At 41.9% G+C, this 21,453-nt stretch overlaps 1 protein-coding gene across 3 annotated transcripts; it reads right to left on the reverse strand.

The window, feature by feature from the left end:
• Positions 1 to 2,089: 2,089 nt before the first annotated feature.
• DRD1 (dopamine receptor D1) lies at positions 2,090 to 7,949 on the reverse strand. Of its 3 annotated transcripts, none has more exons than XM_081898426.1 (3): positions 7,816 to 7,949; positions 6,235 to 7,140; positions 2,090 to 6,115 (listed from the first exon to the last, which is right to left on the reverse strand). In XM_081898426.1, the coding sequence occupies exon 3, from the start codon at positions 5,466 to 5,468 to the stop codon at positions 4,110 to 4,112; it is 1,359 nt and encodes a 452-aa protein (XP_081754552.1). In that variant the 5' UTR covers positions 5,469 to 6,115; positions 6,235 to 7,140; positions 7,816 to 7,949; the 3' UTR covers positions 2,090 to 4,109. The 3 variants fall into 3 exon arrangements, with proteins under 3 accessions (XP_081754552.1, XP_081754553.1, XP_081754554.1); XM_081898427.1 differs by having other exon boundaries at positions 7,903 to 7,943; XM_081898428.1 differs by lacking the exon at positions 7,816 to 7,949 and adding an exon at positions 7,611 to 7,717.
• Between the last annotated feature and the right edge of the window lie 13,504 nt (positions 7,950 to 21,453).

Genomic DNA, 21,453 nt, shown 5'->3' on the forward strand with positions numbered 1-21,453 from the left:
TCAATTCCATTTATGAATCACTTCCCATAAAATATTTCATGGTAAAAACATTGGCAATAAAAACAGGTCCATATATACAATAAAAAACAATTCCAGGTACTATAGACAAACATTGTCAAATCCAATACAGAATGAAATAAAGGTCTTCGAGTGGTGCCCAAAACACATAAGACCGAGCCCTGCTGAATCAGACCAATGGTCTATCATCCTGTCCTCACAGTGGCTAACCAGATGCCTATGGGCAGCCTGCCAGCAGGACTTGAGCGCAACTCAATGGTATGCAGAAGTATACTGCTTCTGAGAGTGGAGGTAGAACATGGCAAAGTTGCCATTGAGAGCTTTCTCCTCCGTGAGCATGTAGCCAGGTTCTTTCCCTTCATTAATGATTGAGCTGGTGAACCAGCCAAAGCTCAAGAACTCTAAAAGCCAGCCAGGAAATCCCACTGCTGTGTTATTATTTCCACAATGTAATGTCAGATATAGTGCCAGATAGGTATCCTATTGTATGGTCAAAAATTACTGACTGCAGCAGGGCTGTGCCTGAACAAACTTGGTGCGCTACGTTAGAGAACAACCTCTTCTTCATGCGGGTATTTAGTATGAAATCTGGACAGAGCCTGCGTGATCTAAACTCTCCATCTGTAGGCCCCCTCTGATCAGGAACTGTGGAAAGCAAGGTCCTGCCACACGTACAGAGACGGGCACAAACAGGTCTTGTGAGCTCTGTTCACAAGTTAATCTCAAGACACATAGGGAAAGGACTACAAATAGGGTCCAGCCCAAGATATTTTGCTACTAGATCAGATGAAAACTCTATATCAAGTCCATCATTCTTTCCCAGCAACAGCCAACAAGATGGCTATGAGAAGTCCACATATACACAACAGCACTCTCCTACCCATGATCCCCAGTGACTGGTATTCGGAAGCACACTGTCTCTGATATGGAGTGAAATATATAGCCATCCTAACCAGTAGCCATGGGTAGCCTTATCCTCCATGGGCACGTCTAATTCCCTTTTAAAGCTACCTTCAGCTAGTGGTCATATTCACATGTTGTGATAGCAAACTTCTTAAGACTACAGCCTCCATGACGACAACAACAATGTTTTTGCAGGTTTCAACTAGTTCTCCCACTAACATCAAAGCAATGTTTCAAAGGACTCAAATATTCTTCAACAGCACTGATACGTCAGTGGATCACAAGTTAGCAGAAGTACACAGCACTTCTCAATCCAACTCCAACAAAAGAAAACTCTCAGGGGGAGGTCAGATTTGTCCATTGCTTGAGACACCTAAACTATACAACCAATCGCATATTCAGGATGCCCGCTATGATTATGAATTACAAGATTGACCCACTGGGAGATGAAATTCAGCTTCCATTTAATTGGCATTGCCAATCAGGTTCTGAAAAATCAAACCATTTTTTGTTATTCTCCACCTCTGAGATATTACAGACTAGAAACCACAAAATGGGAGAAGTTTCCAAGCAAAGAGATGAAGCAGTGGCTGAATTATAAACACTGGTGATGGCATAAAAGTGTGGACATCTTAAATGACCACCTTAAAGGTTTTTTTGTGCTTACTCTTTTGCTTATAGATGTAATTGCAATAATAAATAACTGTGGGAGAAGAAACCACAAACAGCTCTTTCTGCCAAACCCACAGGGTTTCTTCTTATTTAGAACCTAGGAAATTGCCTTATACCAGGTCGGATCAGTGGTCCATGTAGCTCAGTATTGTCCATACTGACTGAGAGAAGCTCTCCAAAATTTCAGGTACGGGTCTCTCCCCGCCCTACCTGGAAAAGCTGGGGACTGACCTTGGGACCTTGTGCATACAAAGTAGATCCTCTGCCACTTTTCTCACACCATTTCAAGGAGGATAGAAATCAGCCCAATCTGAATTCAAGTTTCCACGGGCACCAAACAAATAAACATTTCAATGGGATATGTTCCAATCTGACGCCATCAGTTAAATGTCTCAGTAGTTGTTGCAGCAAGAGGTTACAAAGGCAAAAAAGGAGGAAAGAGATTGTTGTTCTTATTAAAAACACAATGACAAATAAAACACAATGATTTATCTAATAAACGTAATGTAAATTGCTTTATTTGACCTTATGTTCACAAAATAATTTTTATTATATGTATGAAAGCAGCTTACAGGCAATAAGAATTATGAAAACATTCACAATACTTAAATAACACAGACCTGATTCAGGGTGTATATTTTCATTAGGCTTCTAAATGATCTCTCCCAGTCCTCTTTTGCTGACTACACTTCTGGATGAATGCTATAATAAGGAGTATGTTTCTGCAAAAGTTTGGGGTTTTGCTAACATTCTTACCCTTCCCCTCACAAAAGGAACCCCCCAGATTATTCTCTTGGAATGTGTTTGTATATCAATGCTGGTGTCTGTTGGTGGGTTTGGCATCATCATTGTTTTTCATTTATATCTTCAAGGGAATGTCGCAGGAATTTTGATTTCTACGTAGGTAGTCAAAAAGAAATATTGGACAACTTGTGGGATAGTGGGGGGTTTTGCTTCTCCATTCACTGTGTCGGCATCCAGAATAGGAATGAGGCACTATTTTCTACATGAGGGAAGCCAACCAAGACAGCTAGAATTTATATCGCAGTATCTCACTTCCGACATTCTGAATGGGTACAGTAGCAAATCGTGCAGCTTCAGATGACATCAATATTTACTTATCTCTTCATTTTTTATTACCAGTTTCATAAGAGCAAAGGAAACCTCAACAGGCCAGACCAGGGGGAGGGTGGGATGTTTCCCATGGTGGCCAAACAGATGCTTCCAAGAAGTCCATGTGCAAGGCCCAAGGGCAAGAGCCCTCCCTCGTGGTTTTTCAACAGCATCTGGTATTTAGAGGTATACTGCCTCAGAAAATGGAGGCTCTAGCTGTCATGGATAATAGCTATTGATAGGTCTATTCTCCATTTCACTGGTTACATGGGAGGGGGAGTTCTCCCCCCCCCCAAGAAACAATAGTCAAAATTTGACATTAAAAAAAAAGTCCGAGAGGGGTGGTTTATCTTACAAAATGACAAATACCCACTGTTGGTTAACTAAGATGGTTTTCTTCTTAGCTCAATTCATCTTATAAGTTGTATTCATATATAAGGTGTACTATATACAGTTTCACATGCTGACGTTCAAGCAAAGTCAACATAACAGAAAATTCCAAAATAAATTTATGGCAATTTGTTTCGTTTCTTATAAGGGCACAATTTTTGCATCTTGCCATTCAGTCAACTCTGGTCCTATATTTTTGGTACAGAAAGCCCCACAAGAACACTGCATCATCACCATCACACAACTTTGTCGGTTCTTCAGCTTCTCCTGTGTTACATAGTTATCCAGACAAAGCTCACTTTCAGAATTGTTCCTTTGTTTGTTTTATAAAGTGCTGACTAGTAAACTGGTCAAAAATGCAGTGAATGAGACCCCAGAAATATCCCATTATTTAGACATATATAAAATAAGATAAATAAAGCTAGATTTCTTAACATATGAAAAAATAGCCATTTAAATAATAAATAAATAAAGCCAGTATTGACACATTGTCTTCCTACTATTAAAAATATTCCACTCTTGTTATAAGGCTCTATTGATGTTCAGAAATCATTTATAAAGGCATCCACCTAACCTGGCAAAAGTCACCAAACTTTACTTGCAACCTATGAACACTCAAATACAACTATGCAAGTCAAACAGGAACCTCATACTTAGCTTAATACATTTTGTTCATAAATAAAATTCGTTAGCCTCCCCCCAGTTCTGTTTCTGCAAACATTTAACAAGCTGATTTTCCATTTCCTTCGCAGCTGTGCAGTATCTACAATTTAGATCTGTTTCAAATTCAGGATGAACAACATAGAACAATCTCTAAATACAATGTTATGCAGGTTGGAATTCTTTGTTTTAAATTGGATGCTTCTGTCAAACAGCAGCTAACTGAGCTCTGGGCTTTTGTGTGATGGCTTTAAACTCTCGCGATAGCACACTTTCTTACAAAAGAAAAAGAGAGAGAAACACCTTACAAATCTTCCTTCTGCATTTCGATGGGCTGCTAGCTCTTTCACACCTCAGGTTTTATGCTGACCATTTTGTGTAATGGGGTTGATCTTTTCCAAAGAAACGTCAGCTTCAAAATCCAAGATACCTGATAGGGCTGGAGAAATTTTCTCCAACGTTTTAGACAGTTCCCCCTCCTCTTCCTTTTTTGCCATGTCATCTTCTTCTGGGCATATAACAGCGTGGGGGATCAGATAGACTAAATTGCATTCTTTGGGGCTGGACCCTCTGGGCTCAAGCTGACTGGAAAAGGCTATGCCCCCATTGTTGTTAATACTAACCGTCTCTATCGCATTGATGGAAGCGGGACAGAGTCTGTAGCATCCCAAGAGAGTAGAGAATGCCTTGCGGAAGTCTGCGTTGAAGGCATAGATGATGGGGTTCAGCGAAGAGTTGGCCCATCCGAACCAAACAAAGACGTCAAAAGTGGCAGAACTAATACAAAATGGTTCTGCTCCCTTGGATTGTATGGTGGGCTCACAGAAGGGCACCATGCAGTTCAGTATGAAAAAGGGTAACCAGCAGCACACAAACACCCCCATGATCACCGACAAAGTCTTCAAGACTTTCGTTTCTCTCTTGAAGGACATTTTGAAGGAACTTTCTGGCTGCTGGCAATCCATGCTGCTTCCATTGCCGGCGGGGGTTTGGCAGTTTTTGGCGTGCACGGCTGCTCTTTCCAAGGCGGAAATGCGCCTGATTTGCTTCTGAGCAATCCTGTATATCCTCGTATAGGTGACTATCATGATGGCCACTGGGATGTAGAAGCTGATGAGGGAGGAAGAGATGGCGTACATCCTGTTTAAGCTGGAGTCACAGTTGTCCATAGCTACCCCTTGGAAAGTGGAGTTCAGGTCTAAGAAGCTGGTGGTTTTAGCCTTGTGCCAGTTCAGCTGCACTGGGATGAAGGAGATCAGCACAGACAAAGTCCATGCCACACTGATCATAATGAAGGCTGCCCTTGGGGTCATTTTCCTCTCATACCTAAATGGGCTGGAGATGGCCCAATATCTGTCCACACTGATGACACACAGGTTTAAGATGGAGGCTGTGGAACACATGATATCAAATGCCACCCAAATATTACAGAAGGACCCAAAAGGCCAGAATCCAGCTATCTCTGCCACGGCTTTCCAAGGCATGACCAAGACGGCTACTAACAAGTCTGAGACTGCCAGAGAGATCACAAAGAAGTTGGTCACCTTGGACCTCAGGTGGCGGAACCTGATGACCGCAGCACAGACCAGTGTGTTCCCTAGGAGCGTGGAAAGAATCAGCAAGGAAAGGAAGCAGCCGGTGAGGATCCGAAAGCAGGAATCCCTTTTCACAAGCATCCCTTCCCCGTCCATAGTGGTGTTGTTCCAAATCATGTTTCCTCCCAAGGCAAGATCATATCATGGGGGCTTGCGATGACATCAGCTCATGTCCTTGCAGAGCTTGCAAAAGAGACATCAGGTGTCCATTAATTACTCACCACCAGGCAGACCCCCACTAAGGATTGTGCTAAAGTCTCTTCGTTCTCGGGAGGGATCCCATCATCCTTAGGAATCTCATTAAGAAACATCAGGCATTCTGTGGCAAGTATCTGAAACTGACTGTCACAGTCATGGTTTTCCCCCTCCAGTAATCCTTCCTGAATTTCAGCCTAAAATGGAATACTCTTAAGCAGAACAGGCCAGTACAAAAATCCTCAGAGTCCTGTACAAATAAACTCAGCATCCCAGGGGCACAATCACTCTCCAGCCTACATGGATTCTCCCTTAAATAGGCTATTGATTCAGTTTGTCCAGTGTCCATTTAACTAGCCCTTCAGCTCTATTGAAGCAGAACACATTAGGTGCTTTTGTTTCCGATTTAATTTTCCATCCCTTCCATTGGCGGGACATTTTTATATGCATACTCTTTCAGACTTTGTCCCTTTCTGCTACCAAAATTTAAAATGTCAGTTCTGTCTTTACAAGTAGATTCAGAAATCAGCTCCTCACACTGTTCCACATTGTATTTAAGATTCACAGTCCTAGAAGCAAAGAAAATAAATTTACATTTTAAGACATTCAATACCTAAGAGATCACAATTTATCTGTCTTTTTAAAAAAAAGAAAAAAGAAAGAAAAGTAGAATTTTTCCAAGTCCTACCTTTTTGACTGTTGATGCTCTAGTGTTGTCCAGGGAAGAACATTTTCCTTTCTACTTTATTGAGAATTTGAATTGCATAGCAAAGCAAAAAAGACAACAATCGCAGCTGCCGGGCTGCATTGCATCAGGTATAATCTTCTGACGGTATGTAGGGTAGGCAGGTATGTGGACCTGCAGGTGTGCATTTTATTATTATTATTATTAGCAAAATCCACCAGCCCTAACTTTCGAGACCTCTCCTTCTAAATTAGTCTTCTGAGGATGTGGATGAGCTCCTTCCTTTTCAGTGCTCCCTTGCGATTCATGTGTAAACTCTGTGTATCAAGTCAGTCCCCGTTTGGGTGCTCATCACCCAAGTCACGTTTTGTACATCCCGTCGAAGTGGCCCATCAGGATGAAATCATCCCAAGCAAAGGCACAATATTTCCAATTATCTGGCAAAGATCTGGGAGAAGTTCAGCTTGTCTTGTAGCCGTCATTGGATGAAGGGAGGGAAGGAAGGAAGGAGTAGCAAAAGACCTGAGTGCAGATCCCTTTGGCCCTTGATGTAGTTTCCCAGCCACCGACTATTATGTGCAATTGGAGTTTGTTAAGCTGAGGTCCTTCACTGTTGAGCGACTTTCTCTTGTTTCTCTGAGGAGCATCCACCTTCTCCCTACAGCTCAAGATTGTGGCATCCCAGAGATCAGATCATAGCCAGTCCCTCTCCCTTAAAAACACATCCAGGAACAGCAGCTTCCTCAGGGTTGTCTGTTCTCCACCTCTGGGTTTACATCTCTGATCCCAGGTGCTCTTTCTTCAGCATGCTGAGCCAGGGACCCTGACGGCACACGATCCTTCCTGCCCAGAGTGGCAAGCAGCAACATTGCCAGGCAAGAAAAGGTCTGTATATTCGAGGTCTCTTTCCTAAATCACAGAGGAGGGAAAGCCAAGCATGAGGCAGAGAAACTGATAAGCAGGAGCCCCTCAGATTGCCTGCCCTGAAAATTCAAGCAGCCTCCCCTGTAGAGAGCATGGAGGAAAACACAAAACTCTTTTCCCACACTCTCCAGGCAGGCACACCAGGAAGCACCGGGAGATTAATTACCCAAATCTTCAGATTTTGAGCATGCTCTATTAATTTAAACTCTCTAATACTACATTGCTCTCAGGAGCACTATCTCACAATTGTCCCAAAAGTCAAGGAGTGCTGATTTATCCTGACAGTAAACAGACATTAAATTATTTTGGAATAGTCCATGAAAGTGCACACCAAGCGAGCCCCCGAGACCTAAGACCCTGATTAGCAATGTCATTTGGCATACATATGCACTTTTATATGTGACTGTGCATAGCCACACATGTCTATGAATATTGAAAGATAATCTAAAACATACCGAGCACAAAAGAATGTAGGCATTTCAATTCTCCTAAGTCACCCTTTGTATTTAAAACCAGAGCGCTATAGAAATAACAAGCAAACACCACAAATGAACTCTGCCGCCTTGCCACGAACCCCAGCTCCCACAAACGAAAACACACACATAATCCAAGCTGACACCAAGATCTGAAACTCATCTTTGCCCTCTGGCATGGACCTACCAACATCGAGAAGTCATTTATACCACCGTGTCGTGGCTGTTGCAGAGTGTAGTGGCTGTTGCTCCCAGCTGAAAGATCAACGCTCACCTCATCTTTTTCCTGCTGGTTTATTTCTGGTCCTCCTTTCTCTCTCCCCCCACCCCCCACTATACATCACCACTTTCTCTTTGCAGTTCACTGTGTTCACTAACTTCCCATGTCGCAGACTTCTGCGTGGGCCTGGCTCCCTCTTATGGCAGAAAAGAGAAGCACTTCCCCATATTAACAGATGCCATTATTTGTTTTGTGTCCCTTATGTGTGGCTGTGTATTTGTGCAAGGAGGGGGCGTTAAGAGTCAGGGGAAACACAACCCTTGTCCCTAGTATATATAGTACATACAAATCCTAAAGCAGACCTGCAGCTAAATAGAAAAGGTGTCTTTCTAAGCGTAACTTCAGGCCTAATCATTCATTGCTTCAAAGGAGTAGTCTGGTATAGATGTGTCAGTTTCAACCACTTTTCCCCATTTAAAAAACAAAAACAAAAAACCCTAATTAATCATACAGGCGGGAGGCAAGGAGAAGAAGCTCTCCTTTGCCCTGCATTCCTTACCAAAAGCAGGAGGAATTAATTTTGCAGCTGCTCCTTTGCAAGCATGTTCTCTGAGAAGCTGTTTGCAAAGAAGTGCCCTGCACCAGGCAGGAAAGTCGGGGTCCATTCCATGGGGTTTCCTGGCTTTCCTTCTTGCCTGATGCCTTGGCCCCTGAGCATAGGCACTGACTCCTAGGGGCCAAAGCAGTTTTGGAGGCCCCAATTTTTTTAGGGGACTGGGCCCACTCAATGTTTAAAGGACATTTGGCTCTGTCCCTGGCTCCTGGACATCACATCAGGCCCCCTCAAATAACTAAAGAAGATGGTGTCTCTGGCCCTGGGCCATCCAACCTGGCAAAGAAGGCAGATATCTCATTTAAATCCCTTACTGGTTGTCTATAGGCCAATTTTGGAAAGACTTGGAAGAGGCACCCTTATCAAATTGGCTTAAAGGGGTTTGACAATTGGCCCTAATAGGGAAATGGACCAAATAAATATGACTAGCTAAAAAAGAGGCACAAAGGCTCATTTGCAACTGCTTGGTACTGTTTTATTGATTACATGAACAAGAAAAGCAATCCTGAACTCTCACAGACATCCAGGCTGCTTTGGTCCTCCCCAGATGGTGGAGATCTGGTTCCAACAGCTACTCAGAAGTGATGTTCACTGGCTGGTCTTTGAGCCTAACCCTCTTCACAGAGGACTTCTGAGAATACAATGTGGCAGGATGGCATTTGCTACTTTGAAATATGATCAATGCACAAAAAGGTGATTGGTGCACAGTCTTAGGGCATGGCATGCCCATGGTATAACCAAGTCTTCTGGCACATCACACTGACTAGGCACTTGTAGCCTTCATTCTCCCATGTGGAGGAAGCTAGGCTGGTCACCAAAAAAGCACTCAGATTTGAATAAAGTGTAATGTAAAGGTAAAGGTACCCCTGCCCGTACGGGCCAGTCTTGCCAGACTCTGGGGTTGTGCGCCCATCTCACTCAAGAGGCCAGGGGCCAGCGCTGTCCGAAGACACTTCCGGGTCACGTGGCCAGCGTGACATCGCTGCTCTGGCGAGCCAGAGCTGCACACGGAAACGCCGTTTACCTTCCCGCTAGAAAGCGGTCCCTATTTATCTACTTGCACCCGAGGGTGCTTTCGAACTGCTAGGTTGGCAGGCGCTGGGACCGAAAGACGGGAGCGCACCCCGCCACGGGGATTCGAACCGCCGACCTTTCGATCGGCAAGCCCTAGGCGCTGAGGCTTTTACCCACAGCACCACCTGCGTCCCTTGAATAAAGTGTGCATGTGTGCTAATTTATATGCATTGGCACCAATTTGGAAAGAGTGGCTCTAGATCGGAAAAAAATTCAAAACATTTCACCGTAGAGAGGAGACTCCAGGCAAACAACAAGAATTATCAGAGTTCAAGAAATTCCAGGGAGGCAAAAGACTCAGAAGGATGCTGACCAAGTGAGAGATGTGGTGCGAGAGCAGAGGGGCAGTTGCTAGGGGTCAAAGGCTATTTCTGCAGCAATATACCTGCCTCCAGTGTCCTAGAGGTGCTCAATCAGCATGAAAGGAGAGCTTTTGAGCCACGGAGAAGAGGTCTCAGAGTGAAAGCAGTGAGACAGCCACTGAAGATTGACTCCTAGGGTCACACTGGAGAAGGAATGTGGGGAGACCATAGAGGAGTTGTTCTGTATGCTCCAAAGCTAAACATTTAGGAACACTGAAAATGCACAATGCTTCAGTTTCAAGACAATGGTGTGCAAGTTCCGTTTCCTACATCGGAACGTCAATGTAAGCACAATGTAAGTCACTCCAAAAGCAGATATTGGAGCACTCCAAATCATTTGCCCATGAATGTGCACCGAAATAGTAGATCTAGCTCAAAGGCAACACACAGAGATCTGTGTTTGCTGTTGCAGTGCATCCCTAATAATGATTATTGTATGATTATAAGATTATTAAATAATGTTATAGTCTTAGATGGGAGAGGAGGTATGAGGGGACATGTCTGCAGTGACTATCAAAGTGACCCTGCATATCTGACTTTGCCACTACACTGCTGCCCAAAGGGGAGTGTGGACTGGGATTATTCCTAATAGCCAAACCAAGAGACCTGGGTGGAGTCTGCATTTGGCAACTGGGCTTGAGGTTCCCTAACCCTGATCTATGGACACAAGTTAAATAATGTACAACAGTCGTGGGAAGATGTAGAGAGGTTGGGAATTGACATGGTACTCCAATGTTTCTTTGAATTTTGTTGACTTGTTTTTGTAACACGTTAAGAAAAGATTTTTTAAAATAGATGCATAAATGGATAGATAAATGATAGATATTAAAAATCCATTTTGGTGCCAGTAGGCATATCTAAGCTTTAAAGAAACTCCAAAATGTTGAGGGGGGGGGGGTTCTTTCCAAACACTCCAGCATGAAGAAAGAACCTGTTTGCCCTTTTGTTTAATCTGCAAAGCTCTAAAGAAAGCGATGGATATGAAGAGTCTGACAACATAATGAAAGGCTTTTCAAACGTTGAGATTTTGTGAAAGCAAGATTTGTGATCAGCTCATTAGGATAATCTGTTTTCATTATTTGAAAGAAAACCTTGACACCCCACTGTGGTCAAGGTAGTTCAGAGAAATGTGATTGAAGAGTTTCCTAAAAGCTGAAATGGCAGTGACTCACTCTGATACAAGCGCGTGGATTGCACATCCTGATGTGCTTTCGTTGGAGGGAGTTGTTGCGGATTTAAATCACACTACTTTAGGACTTCTGGGTCTGCCGTGGGCAATGGCACATGGCAGAGATTGCTCACACTGAGTGACCCGCTTGCTGTGAGGAGACAAGAAGGTAGCGAGGGCAACACATCTTCTCTGAAAAATTTCAAAGGTTTTTAGTTCGGGTTCTGGAGTATCCAGCAGTGTCGGTAGATGTTCTCACGGAGTTCCTGAAGCTCCAGCAAGAGCTATAGGAGGCTCTGAGATTGAGCGCAGACACATGGCATGATCGAGACCCTACAGCAAGAAGCCTTGAGATCCGTCATTAAAGCACCAACCTCTCTAAAAGAAAAGGATTTGCGACCAATCTGGATACGGTAAAAGGACTTAAAATCTAGAGATTTTTCTACCATGAACATTGTCTGACCACAACTCTATAATAGTGGAATTAAGAACAGGGAGGTTTCCCAATGAGATGGAGACTAAATGAAAATTTATTAAATGGTCAAGAAATATTAGGGAAAGGGGCAAAAAAAATTAAAGGATTACTTTGAAACTAAGGTAAACCAAAAGGCAGATTTAAAGCTGGTTTGGGACATAAGTAAAGCAGTAATGCGGGGTTTCTTTGTACAACAAAGCGTGTACCAAAGAAGGATAAGAGAGATGAAAATTTTTTACAAGAAATAAAAAGAAAAGACAAAGAAATAATAATTTCCCCACGAAAAGAGATAGTGAAACAGGACATTAAGATATTGCAAACACAATATTCAATTATAATAAAACAGGAAATAGAATGGAAAATTAAATATTTAAAACAGAAACAATTTGAACAGGCTAATAAGCCAGGGAAACTACTAGTTTGGCAAAGAAAGAAAGAGAAAAACCTGCATTGATAAAATAAATATAGAAGGAAGAGTAGTTTTTTATACAGAACTTTATTGAGCTAAACAGGGTAACTTAGAAGAAATGAGTAAATATTTAGAGGACAGTGGAATACCTAAGATATCAAAAGATAAAATGACATCTTTGAATGGACCAGTGACAATGATGGAATTACAACAAGTAATTTCACAGACAAAATTGGGGAAGGCACCTGGACTTGAGGGACTTTCAGCAATATGTTTAAAAAAGCTACAAGATTACCTTATACAACCTTTAAAGGAAATTATGAATATGACCTTAAATACAGGGGAGCTGCCAGAATCCTTTGAGAGCCAGTGTGGTGTAGTGGTTAAGAGCGGTAGTCTCGTAACCTGGAGAACCGGGTTCGAGTCTCCGCTCCTCCACATGCAGCTGCTGGGTGGCCTTGGGCCAGTCACACTTCTGTGAAGTCTCTCAGCCCCACTCACCTCACAGAGTGCTTGTTGTGGGGGAGGAAGGGAAAGGAGATTGTTAGCCGCTTTGAGACTCCTTAAAGGGAGTGAAAGGCGGGATATCAAATCCAAACTCTTCTTCTTCATCATCATCCTGGAAGCGTGCTTATATAACTTTGATCCCTATGGAAGACAGAGATCCAGAGCTGGTTAAAAACTATTGACCTATATCTTTGTTGAATAATGATTATAAACTTTTTTGCAGATATATTAACCAACAGGTTGTAATATATATTAAAAGGTAATCCATCAAGATCAGGCCAGATTCTTGCCAGGAAGACAAATGAAAGATAATATCAGAAATATAACTGATGTACAGTAATAGAATATTTAGCAGTGAGAAATGAAAAATAAGCAGCCTTAATGTTTTTAGATTCAGAAAAAGCATTTGATAATGTCTCCTGTGATTTTATATGTTTGAAGCTTTGGACTATATGGGCTGTGGAGACACTTTTATAAAAGGAGTTAAAGCAATATATATAGAATCACAGCAAAATCGATAGTAAATAATGTATTGACTATTGTAAGATTACTGAAGGTACTAGAGAAGGTTGTCTACTGTCACCTTTATTGTTTATATTAGTTTTAGAAGTTTTGGTGCAAAGAATAAGATGTAATCAATAAATTAAAGGGAAAAGGGTGGGACAGAGACAATACAAATTAAAAGCATTTGCAGATGACATGGTCATATCTGTAGAAGAACCAATAGAGTCAATTCTGAAAGCATGGTTAACAGCAAAGAAAATAAATCTATATAAAGATAATTTTTTTAAAAACCCAGGAAAATATCAAAAGAAATTTGCAAATATGGGGTAGAATTAAACATTTTTTGCTGGGTAGAGTGTCGACTATAAAGATGAATGTATTACCAAGAATGTTAATTTTGTTTCAATCAATACCGCCAATTGGCAAGACAGATTGCTTCAGCAAATGGCAAGAAGATATTTCTAACTATATCTGGCAAGGGGGAAAAAACAAGAATAAAATATAAAATACCGATAGACACGAAAGAGAGAGGAGGTTTCTCCCTGCCAGTATGAGATTATATTATGAAGCATCTTGTCTGTGCTGGTTGAAGGATTGGTTGATGTTGAAGAATCTGCATATTTTAGATTTGGAAGCTCACAATAATATTTTTGGTAGGCATGCTTCTTTGTGGTATGAAAAGGTGAAAGTACATGAAGGTTTTACAAACCATATAATTGTGAAAAAATGGTATAGCATATGGGATAAATATAAAAAATTACTGGAAACTAAAATACCACTTTGGCTTTCACCTTTGGAAGCCATAGCAATGAAAAAGAAAAATGTGATGGAAAGTTGGGCAACTTTTAGAAATTTACTAAGAGAGAAGGGTGGAGAATTTAAATTAAAAGAGTTTAAGGATTTACCAGGAATGTTAACAACATGGCTATAATATCATCATTTGAAGGAAATATTTTAAAAGGATATGAAGCAGGGGTTTGAGGAACAACTATCTCAATTAGAGAGAGACTTGTTAAATTCTAATGTTAAAGTGATGTCTAAAATGTACAAAATGTTATTGGAACGGGAGACAAAAGATGAACAAGTGAAATCTTCAGTGATACATTGGGCAATAGATATTGGTCATAACATGGGAACGATTATTGAATACAGATATAAAATTTTCAGCATGTTATGGTTTAAAAGAAAATTATATGAAAATGCTATATAGATGGTACCTAACACGATGTATAAATCAAAGTTGAATAAGTGTTGGAAATGTAAAGAGAAAGAAGGCACCTTTTTCACATGTGGTGGTCTTGTAATAAGGTTAAAGCTTACTGGGAAATGATATATAATGAACTGAAAAAGATGTTTAAGATAACATTCGTAAAAAAACAACCCAGAAGCTTTTCTCTTGGCAATTATAGGATTAGAACTACCCAAACAGTAAAGAAATTTATTCATGTATGTGACTACAACTGCAAGAATGTTATTTGCCCAAAAGTGGAAGGAAGAAGAAGAAATCAAGATAACAAACTTTTTAGAAAGGAATGGAATGCAACTTGTAGGGAAGGATGGAAATAAACGTAAGGAACTGCAGAAAGAGGCGGAAGGAAGTTGATTGAAATTGAAAATGTTAAAACTTGGTTAGATAATTGTTGTAACATATATAAATGAAAAGGGACGCGGGTGGCACTGCGGGTTAAACCACAGAGCCTAAGACTTGCTGATCAGACAGTCGGAGGTTCAAATTCCCGTGACGGGGTGAGCTCCCGTTGCTCAGTCCCAGCTCCTGCCAACCTAGCAGTTTGAAAGCATGTCGAAGTGCAAGTAGATAAATAGGTACCGCTGCGGTGGGAAGGTAAACGCCGTTTCCGTGCACTGCTCTGGTTCGCCAGAAATGGCTTAGTCATGCTGGCCACATGACCCAGAAGCTGTACGCCGGCTCCCTCGGCCAATAAAGCAAGATGAGAGCCGCAACCCCAGAGTCGGTCACGACTGGACCTAATGGTCAGGGGTCCCTTTACCTTTACATATAAATGAAAATTATAAATATTTTTAAATAAATAAATAAATCACACTGCTTTAGTTCCCAACTTTCTTTCTGTGAATGATTCCTATCATGAAATGTCCTCCTCTACCTTCCTGATCATCCTGTACCCTCTGAAAAAACTGCTTCTGGAGGTTAAAATACCTATGGGAATAATGTTAATTATGGTACAAGAACTGCAGGCTGAAGGAGAAATTAGCAGAATTGCACTTTCTTTTGTAAACAAAGGAGCAGCTTGGGTCCCAAGCTATTCATTAATAATAATAATTCTGATCTACAAAAGCATCTTTCAGGATTCTTGAATGTTCCAAAATAAGAAACTTCATTTCCTTTCTTCCCTGCAATGCAACTTATTTATAACCCTGATGTATACATTATTAAAGGCCAGTAAAAGAGTTATTTAGGCGACAATTCTATGCTTACCTACTTGGAATAAAGTCTCATTGAGCTCAGTGGGACTTATTTCTGAGTAAACCTGTGCAAGTTTTGCAATGTTAAAAATAAATCTCCTATATTGGCATAACAAACTGTGCTCCAGTAAAGCTTGCAAATGAAGACTTAAGAAATCTCAGGCAGGGCGTTGGAGGGAGGGTTAACTGTCATGAAAGAACAAATAGACTCACTGAGCTGTCAGGCAGAATCAAAGGTTAATTTCCTAGGGTTTAGCATTTGTAGAGCTGCTTTTATGCCACCTATAATTTTTCTTAATGTCAGTTACGACAGATAATGCTTAGCTAACCTTGAGCAGCTAACAGTAATGCACGTTACAGTCTGTTGGGGGTTTTTCCCCCGAACACACACACACCAAGGGGAGGGGAGAGGGGGAATTGTACCACCCACCGCAAGCTTCCCTTCCCACGGCTTATTATTATCCCGTCCTCTAAATATTATTCATTTCATCCTTGAGGGAAAAGATGTGGAGCAAGGAGGTGAGAAAACATAATTATTTGCCACCAGGAGAGCCTTTATGTGCTACTTAGTGGGATTTGTTAAAACACACACACACAAATAGATTATATTAATACTCAACCATTTTGCCGTATCTGTTTAAACAGCTTCCATTGTTTTTTTAGAACAGCCTTCCTCAACCTTGTGCCCTCCAGATGTTTTTGATTACAGCTCTCATCATCTCTGCCTATGGGCCATGCTGGCTGGGACTGATGGGAGTTGTAGCTCAACATCTGGAGGGCACCCAGTTGAAGAACTCTGTTCTACAATAAAGGCAACAGCAATCAATCTGTGAAGCATTGATTTGATTAAAGAGGGTGCTTGAATAAAAATGGTAACATGTTCCTACTAGTATAATGTTTAAGGCAAAAGGATAGATGAAACAGGCTGAAGAGCCCACCAATAACAAGTGGTCAGTTTGGAACTTCTTCATTTCTGCATCCGTCACAAGCTGGATGGTGATAAAAGCAAGAAAATCAGTTGCAAAAACGTGTAGGCAACTGCCTTCCATGCTTCTTATTTAGACTCTCATTTATTGAAGGTTTTAAACAGAGGTTGGATGACCATCTGCTATGGATGCTTTGAGATTACTGTATTGCAGGGGGTTGGACTAGATGACTCTTAGGGTCCCTTCCAACTCTATGATTCTTATGTCACATCACTGCCCTATCCCCCATGTCTCTAGTATAAGTCACGCCACCTCCTGGCCAGGTGTAAGTGTCAACATGCAGAGGACCAGAAGGCCAATTGGCTAGCCCCAGCTGGGCCATCTCCTTCCAGCCCTCCCGCTGCGAAGACCCATTGGCCTCTGCTCCGATGTAAATCAGCGACCCAGGCTTCAAAGCCAGGGCACACAATCAGCATATCAAACTGTGCACACAGAATAGGCGTGAGGCTTGTGAAAGCATACTACAACTACAGATTTATTAATCATAAATCAGGACAAATAAACATGTCATCTCTCTCTTCATCTTCTCAGAGAGACAAGGAAAAACAAAAGCAATACACACAACGGAAGTTTCCAGCAAGCTGTGCTGGAATGTAAACAGACATGTGACACGCAACAGTTCCACACGTCTGCTCCTTAAGGAGGAATAGAAATTCTCAACAGTAAGGGGGGGAGAGAAGCAGGAGATGGGCTGAATCCCAAAGTACAGACCTCCTTTTTCCAGCTGGGACATCAGTCATGGAATCATTACAAACACTGCATTTTGCATTGCAATATTGCAGGATTTTAACAGCCACCCTACAACGGGTGCAGCTTTCAAGTTGTGAATTATTCTTTTGAAAGTGTTTACAACAGAACAAGCCCATCAAGATAAATCTGGATTTAAAATGAGGTCTTTTGAAAGTTCCCATCCCAATAGCACTGCATGTCAAGATGACAGCACTCTTACCGACTGCTGGGGGAGGGGATTGTGCAACACAATCACAGGCTATTTCTTTTCCATTTTGATGACTTGCCTGTCAGCAGCCAATATATGGCTGTACATATGCTTCATTCACGACAACTCAGAATGACTGGGAAACATCTGTAAAACTTATGTAAACCTCTCAACAGGTTTTAAATTCTAGCATTTAATACATTGTGAGCCCTATGTTGTTAATAAAACACTGCAACTCGTTTGCTGGTCTGAAGAACCAATGTGATTTAGAACTGATTTGTCCCATGTGAGTAATAAAATGAAAGCTGTTAAAATCCCATTGTTAATATTTAAGTGACTTCAGAGCAGGGGAATCATGTCAGACTGGTGGAACCCTGGAAATCATTTAGCCACAGCTTTAGACTCAACTTTCCTGTTGATGTGCCCCAATGTGCTAGTTCAAGGATCAATTATTTTTCAGTGATATATCAAACATTTCCTTCGGCAAACAAAGACTAACCTTGATCTGCATTTAGGCAGGAATAGCCAGATGCAAAAATATAAGATGGGGCACATCTGGCTTGCCAGAAGTACATGTGAAAAGGATCTATGCGTCTTAGTAGACCACAAACTTAACATGAGTTACAGCAGCAAAAAACCTAATGCTATTCTAGGTTGCATCAACAGAAGTACTGTATAATGCCCCGATCAAGGACCATAATAGTCCTGCTATACTCTGCCTTGGTCAGACCACACCTAGAGTACTTTGTCCAGTTCTGGGCACCACAATTTAAGAAGGATACTGACAAGATGGAATGAGTGCAGAGGAGCGTGACCAAGATGATCAAGGGTCCAGAATTCAAGCCTTGAGGAACGGTTGGGGAAGCTGGGTATGTTTAGCATTGAAAAGAGGAGACTGAAAGGAGATATGTTAGCCAATTCAGTATATAAAGAGCTGTCACATGGGGAATGGAGCAAGCTTGTTTTCTCCTGCTTTGGAGGGTAGGACCTGAACCAATGGCTTCAAGTTACAAGAAATGAGATTCTAACTAAACTTCAGGAAGAACTTTATGACAGTAAGAGCTGTTCAGTAGTGAAGCACACTCCCTCAAAGGTGGTGGACTCTACTTCCTTGGAGGTTTCAGAGCAGAGGTAGAATGGCCATCCGTCATGGATGCTTTAGTTGGGATTCCTGTACTGCAGGGGTTGAGCAAAATTACCCTCAGGGTTCCTCTACAATTCTATGATTCTTTGAAATGTTGCATGAAATGTAGGCACAATATAAGAATTCACTACCTTCATTTCAGTTGTCAGCCGTTCCCGACCTGGTGCCTTCCAAATGTTTTGGACTCCAAATCCTATCAGCCACATCCAGCATGGCCAACAGTCAGGGAGTTGTAGTTCAAAACATCTAGAAGGTACCAGGATAGTCTGACTTAGATCAAAATATATGATAGTGGTGAAGAACCCTCCAACCCATAAGTTAAATTAGACCCACCATCAGTCCCAATTTGGCATGTGAGGCCATTTTCTCCAAACCACACCCTCCTGCCTCAAGACCCACTGGGATCAGCTGTACTACAGAACTTCTGATTGGGAACTCCATAGTGCAGCTGAATTCTATCCAAAGCAGGCCTTGCCAATCAACTGGGTGATTTCCATGAGGATGTAACCGATAACAGCAGAGGGAGTTGGTGGGGGGACAGGATCAGAAAAGGGGAGAGGGATTGAATAGTAAGAGGCAATTGCAAGGCAAACTGCTAGAAAGGGAGAGATAGAGAAGTAAGGTGACAAGCAGCATCACAGTGATGCTTCAACATGCAAGAGGAATGGAGCAGATGCTGCCAAGAGGAAGAGAGAAATTTAGAGGCACAGAGAGAGACAAGTTGTACTGTTATACCTATCCTTTTTGGGATATGTCAGACACATACCAGAGGGAGGGAGAACTGGTTCTGCAGCATTAGGGTAGATAAAAAATAATAATGGGTGAAGCTGCGATTTCCAGGCAATGGCCTAGCAGAATTGTGGGGTGCAGCTATACAAAATAGGCACCCAAAGCAGGATCTGGTTTGGAGGACTAGCTACTGGCTGGACGGTTCTCAAGAAGAGGGCGAAAGTCTGAAAGTACAGTAGGGCTTCCAGCTGAGCAATTCAGAAGAGTGGGTAATGTAGAAACTGCAACAATAACACACAAAGGAGGAGGGAGCAAAGAAGATCCTTGAGAGCTCAGGGATCCATGACAAGTATTAGTCCTAGAAAACAAACAGCAACAGAACCCACTTGGCCAGCTTTCAAAATGCTTCATCAGACTGCATCCTAAGTTTCAGGGTACCTTCCCAGAAAGAATACCACATCAATAGGAAGGCCAGCCTGACCCTAGCCATTGGCCAAGAAGGAGCAGCTCAAGATAGCTTGCTTCTCTGATCCTGAAAGAAAGAAATCTGTTTCCATTGTCAGTTGTCTTGTTACTGCAGAAGCAAGAAAAGTGTCCCCCTGACCCCTATAACCATTCAGAAGACCCAAACCAGTTGGGAAATGCAATCCTAACAAGAACACCAAGAAAATATTATCAGTCTGTCTCCAGCTGAATGCAGATGCCTTTTAACAACTCTCCTTTTTGTTCCGACATTGTCAAAACCAATCTTCCCCATCCACCATTTTCTATCACCTTTTGTGATAGGAGTCTCGTCCTTTGGTTTGCAAGCCTGGGGATCAGGGGCTGTGTCTGTTTGTGGCTTATATACAGCGCTGACATAACGCAGGCACTCTGGGAGGAAAAAAAATCACAATAATGTTATTAATATTCTTACAAACAGATCATTCAAAGGTTTTCATTTCATTTTCAGCCCATCAGAGTGACACTGGTGAGCATTCAGTGGTAAATGCATGAATCCAAATGAAGTGCTCAGTATGACAGGCCAGGTCCTTTAAACAATAGTGAGAGGGGAAGGAAATTAAAAAATGCTGGCTCCAGCAGGTTAATTGGGACAAATGAGGTGAAATAATAAAGGCAAGGACATGGAAGGACAACTCTTTAGAAATATTTGGAAACATAATTCATGTACCGCCCATAGGGTAGAAATGGATAGAATATAAATGTATAAGTCATTGTGTCAGAAACAAAACTTATTAGAGTCCTTGCATGTTTTGATTTGTAATTTCCTGTATACAACATGGAATGACCCAGAAAGCAGCCATCTCAACCCTATTCAGGGGGATCACATTTAGTGCTTCCACTATACACTCAGATTAGCAATGAGCATAGAACCTAAATGGATATGTGAGTGAATGCATGGAGGCTCTCTACTGGGGTGGAGAACCTGTGGTCGTTGAGATGGACTACAACTCCCATCATCCCTGAGCATTGACCCCATACTGGGTGGGGGTTGGGCTGATGGGAGTTGCAGTCCAACCACGCCTGGAGGGCTACAGATCCTCCATTCTTGCTGTATTCTGTCATTAATCTGACTATGTGTAGACTGGGAGTATGGCTCTGCAAACAAGCCTGGCCTTGTGTTTCTGTAAATCGAACAAGAGTGGTTACTATCTGGGCCTTCACTCCACACAGCAAAATGTCTCAGATCAGCCCTGCATCTTAACTTCTGGGCTCAGGAGTTCAGCCAATTTACAAGTCGCATCAGACTGGGATTACAAGAAGAACTGACATTTCCTCTGATTTTGTGTTTATGTGTGTGTTGTTATTACATATATATCTCACCTTCCCTCCAAGGAGATCATGGTGGCATAAATGGTTCTCTTCCCTCTCTGTTTTATTTTCGCAACAACTCTGTGAGGTAGGTTCTGCTGAGACACTGACTGGCAGCAAGCTTCATGGCCATGTGGGGATTTGACAACTTTGTCTCCCAAGTCCTGGGCCAGCACTCTAACCACTACACTACGCTAGTGATGTTGACATCCATCTTTTTCATGAGATGTAAGTGATGCAAGTTCGCTGAATAATACATGGTGTTAGCTCCTATGTAGCCTACAAATAAATAGGTACCGGGGTCTATAGTCTAAGGCTGATCTAAGGCTGCAGTCTTAAACTACACAAAATTAAATTAAATTAAATGTCAGAGAGAGAGAAAAAACCAAGTTTCAGGAGATCCCTGGCTTAGATGACTACAGCTGCAAGTCTTGGCAAGGTGG

Source organism: Podarcis melisellensis, assembly GCF_964234715.1.
Source record: "Podarcis melisellensis genome assembly, chromosome: 2".
Taxonomy (NCBI): Eukaryota; Metazoa; Chordata; class Lepidosauria; order Squamata; family Lacertidae; genus Podarcis; species Podarcis melisellensis.